This window comes from Mixophyes fleayi, chromosome 9 (assembly GCF_038048845.1).
Source record: "Mixophyes fleayi isolate aMixFle1 chromosome 9, aMixFle1.hap1, whole genome shotgun sequence".
Lineage (NCBI taxonomy): Eukaryota > Metazoa > Chordata > Amphibia > Anura > Limnodynastidae > Mixophyes > Mixophyes fleayi.
The window spans coordinates 71,597,210-71,604,137 of NC_134410.1; the positions used below are offsets into that span (position 1 = coordinate 71,597,210).

General features: G+C 40.7%; 1 protein-coding gene across 1 annotated transcript; it reads left to right on the forward strand.

The window, feature by feature from the left end:
• The first annotated feature begins 502 nt into the window (after positions 1–502).
• Positions 503–6,411, forward strand: LOC142101833 (uncharacterized). Its single transcript, XM_075186274.1, has 4 exons — positions 503–840; positions 1,149–1,232; positions 1,711–2,096; positions 6,235–6,411. Exons 1-4 carry the CDS (start codon positions 678–680, stop codon positions 6,409–6,411), a joined length of 810 nt encoding a protein of 269 aa, XP_075042375.1. The 5' UTR covers positions 503–677.
• The last annotated feature ends 517 nt before the right edge of the window (positions 6,412–6,928 follow it).

Below are 6,928 nucleotides of genomic sequence, written 5' to 3' on the forward strand. Positions count from 1 at the left end.
ACCACTGGCCTGACACTTTTTCTTTGATAGGGGTTTGAGGAGTTTTGTGAGAGGAGTTTGGAGGATAGTGGTTTGCTGAGAGTTGGTGAGAGTTGGAGTTTGGTGGATTGGTGGAGCGATATCTGTTTGAAGTGTGAGTAGTCCTGTGGTTTTTTCCTGTTTTGTACATTTATTTTTTCATTTATTTTTTGTCTTGTATTTTTTGTATTTGACTTGTCCTTTGTCTGTGTTACTTGTGTGTGACTGTGTGGAGAGTGTGTCTGTAGGTAGTGTAGTTTGTTCTTTGTGTTTGTAAGTCCTTCAGTGTTTTGTATTTTTCTGTCTTCTGGGTAAAAATGTCCAGAGATAGGAGGGGAGAACAGGCTGAGGAGAGGGAGATGGAGGTTGAGGGGTCAGAGGAGGGAGAGGGAGAGGTTGAGGAGACAGGACAGGGGAGGAAGACCAAGACAGGGAGGAATGTGCGCTTCTCACATGATGAGAATTGTGTGTTGGTGCACAACATCATTCCCTGCTACGAGGTCATCCTAGGGAACCTGGCAGCCCGGACTCCTCTAAGGCGGCGTCACCAACTGTGGGGGAGAGTCTGTGATGCCGTGAACGCGGTGGGCCCACTGAAGCGGACAGTGGCACACTGCCGCAAGCGCTTCTCTGATATTAAGAGGAGGCTTAAAGAGAAGATGGCCCAGGAAAGGAGGTCGACAAGGCGCACGGGTGGTGGCCCCCCACTTCGTATGGAGTACACCACGTACGAGGAGGAGCTGCGCCAGATAATGCCGGCTGAAATTGTAGAGGGCATAAATGTCCAGGACACCGACTCGCCCTCTTTTGGCCAAGTAGTTGGTGAGTTATTTGTTTTTTTTAACCTAACAGTATTTTAACTGCTTTTCTCTTTTTAAAACTGCTTTTCTCTTTTTAAAACTGCTTTTCTCTTTTTAAAACTGCTTTTCTCTTTGCAAACGTTTTTTCTTATTATTTTTTTTTTTTTTTTTTTTTTCAAAGTGTATTTTTGCCTCTAATAGTTTGTAAAGGTTTTTTTTTCTCATAGAAAAAAATATACAAAAATTGCAAACACATTTGTGCAATAAACAGTATATTTGGAAATAGTTTTTTTCTGGAAATACATTGTATGCTTTTTCTAATACATCCAGAATCGCCAGGACCGCAGTTCAGTCCCAGTGCCAGACCTACACCTCCACCTTCAGCGAGAGATTCGGGCACAGACGAGCAAGCAGGTGCGTGATTTCTGTTTAGGAGAGAAATAATGGAGTTACTTGATTTTCTGTGCAAATGTTGCTGTCAATGTTTTTTTTTTTTTTCTTTTTATTGTTTGCAATGAGAAGTTAGGGCTACATTTTACTAAACTGATATGTTGCCTATAGAAACCCATCAGAATATACCTTTACTTTATTTATTGCATTCAACAAAATGACAGCTAAAATCTGATTGGTTGCTATAGGCAACATCTCCACTTTTGATAGCATGCAGTTTAGTCAAAATAACCCAGCATGTACTACACAGTCCAAATGATAATGGGTATTAAAAGGATAATAAGTGCATCCGTAAGCAGGTAGCATAGGACTAGAAATCAGGAATGCAAACATTGTGAAAGAATCTGTAGTTGCTAAAGATTATTATTTCCTATCCAGTGTTCAGAATGCAATATACAAACATATTATATACTATATACTTACCGTCATTTTTCATACACAGGGCCCTCTTCATACCAGCCACCTCAGGCGGAGTCCCTGGAAATGTCCCCTGAGCCAGAGGATCTAACAACCATCACCCTGGTAACAGTGGATGCCCCTGTGTCTGGCCTCCAGGAAGTTTCACCTGGCCCTGCTGAACCATCACACCACCAACCTGCACCTGCACCTATGGACCCAGCCAGAGAAATGGCGCTGTCTATTGGCGCATTCCAGCAGCAACAGACATTATTCATGGACAGGCAAACTCGCCACATGTCCCAAATTGCGGCCCAGTTGAGGCGGATACACCGCTCCAATAGTCAACTCCCTGCTGGAATCAACCGTTTAGAACAGACCAATGTGCAGCTGGCCCAAATGACTGGGGCTGTGGAGGCCTTACATTCCACAGTACGTGAGGGGAATGCCAATGTGACCCGGCTGGCAGGGCAACTACATTCAGAAATTGTAGCCCGTTTACCGGCACCTATCTCTTCAGCCACCACCAGTACCGCTAGTACGCCTAGCACATCTGTACAGAGTACTCCTCCAAGGAGAGGTGCTCGCACCAGGGGTGGGCGAGGGAGGGGAGAGAGTGGCACCAAGCATTGTGATATGCCTGCAAAAAGACGTCGGTAGTGCAATAATTATTATTGCTTCATGTTTTCACAAGTTTGCGTAAGCATTATACGTTATTATTTATTGTGTTCTGCAATAAATGCAGTTAAATTTCTATGGTGTCAGTGTTTCTTTTCTGCTAATTAAACAAGAGTATACTGATGTTTTAAAAACTATGCACTAATTTCACTTAAACATTGACCTCTGACTGTCACAATCCAGGGATGTTCATATTTACCACATGAGGAGTACACACTATCCTGTTTTTAAAGGTTCCAATTTACAAAACATTTAAAATAAAATATAAAAATTGCACTCACATAAAACACATTTTTGAGCAAAAAATGTTTTTCATACTATGTACTTACACGTAAAGTAGTTTGCAATTAGACGGTCTCTAATCTCCCTTCCGCCCTCTGTGCTCTGCACATCACCAGATGTGACACGGACCCCTTCTTCTTCACTGTCTACTGCAATAATCGGTGGGGTAAGTTGATGTATTGCTAGATTATGTATCAAACAGCCAGCCAGGATAATATCAAACCCCTTTTCAAGTGCATACATAGCCACCCAACCAGATTATTCTAGTAACCTGAACCTAGTTTACCAAAGTACAAAGGTACGCTATAACACCCCTCTACTAAATCAGTAAATAAATTGCATGGTGGGAAGACACAAGAGAAAAAGAAACCAAAACAACACTGCAATTACAAGACACTGGCCTTTTAACATATACAATCCCAAAGGAAAAAACTTTGAACATGAAATGGCCCTTTTCCTTCTGTTCTGATTGCCCAAATATCTGAAACAGCACACTGTTTGAACAATCTCGCCGCTCACAAGCAGCGCTTTCATTTTGGTCTTTTGAATGGCGGTTTTCCGGCGGCTTTATAAACCCCCTAATAGTAAATCCGGCTGTTTGTATGTTGAACATTGTTGAAACCGTCATGGCGATGTATACAGAGGCGGGTTTGGAAACATCATTTTTGGCCGTTTGGACGGTGGGTTTAGCCTTAGTAAATCCGGCGATGGCTAAACCGTCGCCAAATCCGCCGAAAGTCGGCGGGTTTACAAACACGCCTGATAGTAAATCTAGCCCTTGGAGTCTCAAACACCCCATGCACCGTGACTTTACTTTTTCCCGCCCCATAGCATTTACTCCACACTCGACTATTTGTTTCTCTTCCATCGTCACTTACACATGATTAAGGAGATTTCCATAGCGCCAGTCACCTGTTCTGACCATGCCCCGGTCAACCTATCCAGCTCCTTACCCGCATGGACCCCTAGACCCTTTTACTTGGCGGCTTAATGAGCTCTTTCTTCAGGATGCCTATTATAAGTCTCAAGTGGAAGCGGCACTAGATGATTTATCTTACTTAATGACTCTCCTGACGTGTCCAAAGTCACAATATGGGAGGCACATAAATGTGTCATTAAGGGGAGGTTTATACAGCTGAACTCCTTTCTGACAAAACAGAGAGAAGCACAAAAAATCAGAAACCTTGAAACTAGCCACAAGGCTTCCCTGGATGTGGGAACCCTTAACAAACTGGCTGAAGGGAGAGTGGCATTGAATAATTTATTGTCTGACAAACTGAAACTTGATCTCCGTAATTGCCGCAGTTGTTTATACCAATGGGGAGGCAAGCCGGGCAGGCTTTTGGCTAGAGGCGTAAGAGCCCAGATATACATCCCACACATCAAAAATTATATAGTGCAGTACTGTTATACATCGGGTGACATTTCACAAATACTATTCTAAACTTTATAATATATCTCAAGACTCCTCGGCCGCTGACTGGTCACTTAAGTTACACAGGTCTGTGAAATTTAAGGTATTGATAGCTTTTTTAATTAATACTTTTATATTCTTAATTATACTCATGTGTACATCAAGAAATAGTATATAAAAACAAATTACCAGATCACATTTACCTATAAGGGGGTTACATACATTTTTAAGAAAAAATAAGAAGTTTAATTGTTCTTGACATATTTATTGTGAAATACGAAGAAGTGTAGATGATATCACTGTGTTTTTGTCTTAATTATATTATAAAATAACAATAAAATCAAGCAATAATAGAAACAAAACCATAATTATTGATTAAAATTGTTAATATCCCGTTTTTTTTTGTCTTCAAACTTCGTTTTGTCGCTTTTCGCATATACGTTTTTTCTGTGTCATCCAGCAGTAGTCAACCATCATGCTGACGTCCCAACGACCCTGGTACATCTTTATCGTCTTGGTGGAACTGTTCACACTGTTTTTCACTGTAGTCTCTGAGATTATTCGGGAATGCTCAATAAGGGAATTCAAAAAATGTACCTTTAAACTCATTTTGCAGCCAAGGTTTCTGCAATTATTAAGCATTTCCCTGACAATTTCTTTGTAGTTTGGATCCTTGACATTGCCCAAAAATTTTAAAAGCACTTGTTTGAACGAGGTCCACGCCGAAAATTCCACGATATTCATTACGTGCCCAAAATGTTCATCTTTTATTAACTTTCTAATGTCAGGGTCTGTAAAAATGCCTTCCTTCAGTTTAGCATCAGACATGTTAGAGAATTTGGTGCAAAGATATTTTAAAGTTTCTCCATGTTTAGACAGTGCTTTTACAAATTGTTTCATCAGTCCTAATTTTATATGTAGAGGTGGAAGTAAATCTTTATTTGGATCTTCTAAACTGGATTTGATGACATTATTTTTTCCACTTTCTAAAATTTTTCTAGCTGGCCAATTGTTTTTTTGACAATGTAAATTATTAGCTCTGCTATCCCATTCACAGAGTAAACATGGGAATTTGGTGTAACCTTGTTGCTGGCCAAGTACCATACATAGAATTTTAAGATCTCCACATGTTAACCAGTTGTGTCTTGCATATCCAATCAGTTCCAAAACAGTTTTCAAATTTTCATATGTTTTTTTTAAGATAGACTGAATGTGCTAATGTATTGACGCGTATGTGTTGCCATTGTGAATGTATATGTACTGTGTGTGTGTAATGTTTACTGTGTGTATATGTGGTGGTAGGCAGGGGTTAAAATGAGCCGGCACAGGGCAAAACTGTGTTGCATCTGTTGTATTTGGTTCCACGTTCGTCAGCTCACCTTGTAGTTGTAGTTGTTGTGTGTGTGCACTGTTCCTTTAAACAGTATGGGGTTTAGGCCTAATGTAGATTTCAGCTCCAGGCCCATGTGGACCTTAATCTGGCACTGGGCAGGGGGAAGTTTTATGACGAGAACTGAATTGTAACATTCTATACTACCGAATGAATTCATTTAAGACTATGTTTTATAATAAATGTAGGCAGAATACATTTATTTTAAAGAATATGAAAAAAAATGACTTATTCATAAATACACGTTTTGCAGAAAAATGTGATGTGATATGCAAAATCGGGAGTCATTTTCATGTTCAAAAGCCAAAAGTCTATAAGTATCACAAAAAATCATTAAAAAAGCTTTTTCATCGCAGACCTGTGTTATCAAACATTGATTTCCAAGCAGTTGATGTTCCCTTTTCAGCAGAGGAGTTGGAAGAAGAAATCAAAACACCCTCTTCTGGGAAGAGTACTGGCCCGGATGGGTTCACCATCTCACATTATAACTCTTTTAAAGACAGCCTAGCTTCTTTAATGCTTCAGGCTTTCATCGCTATCTCTGACCAAACACAATTTTGTAAACACTCCTTGGCAGCACACATTACAGTCCTACTAAAGGAGAGTAAGGATCTGTCCCAATGACCCAGTTTCAGGCCTATCTCACTACTCAAAGTGGACATCGAATTATACGCTCAACTCATTGCCAACAGATTGAAACTTACCTAAATTGATCGTTCCTGACCAAGTGGACTTTGACATGGGCTGATAGGCTCGAGACAACACCACTATAATAATCAATTCTACTATCCACTGACTCCGAAAAGACATTTGATAGAGTAGACTGGGACTTTATGCTGGGAATGCTAGGAAGCCTAGGCCTAAGCCCCACGGTGTTGGGGCAGATCCGGGACCTCTACATCAAACCAACAGCCAAGATCAAGATTAATGGGGAGTTATCTAAACCTGTTCAGATCACCAACGGCACTAGACATCAGGGCTAACCTGGACACATCAGAATTACGGTTGAATGATAGAGTTTAAGTTTGCTCTTTTTGCCGATGATCTCCTTGCAGTGACCACAAACCTAATTGTCTCGATCCTTAACCTGATGTTAGAATTTCGGAGATTTGGAGACTTGTCCCACTTTAATATCAATTATACAATGTCTGACGCTTTCATTATTTCAGCACCTCCGGGAACAGTTGAGGGTTTGAAGCACTCGTTTGCATTCACCTGGCATCCTAATCAGTTAAAATACCTGGGAGTCATTATTAACAAGAATGTGTCCAAGACATTCCTGGACAACTTCCTACCCATTGCCAACACAGTTCGCAAGGATCTTAGAAACTGGAACCCTAAGGGTTTCTGGATAGGGAGTCTCAGTGTAATTAAAATGAATGTACTGTTCAGAGTTCTTTACCTCCTACACACCCTCTCCGTGCATATCCCTGACCCCTGGTTCAACAACCTATACCAGGCAATCTGCGTTTTTATCTGAAAAGGCAGAAAACTGTGCTT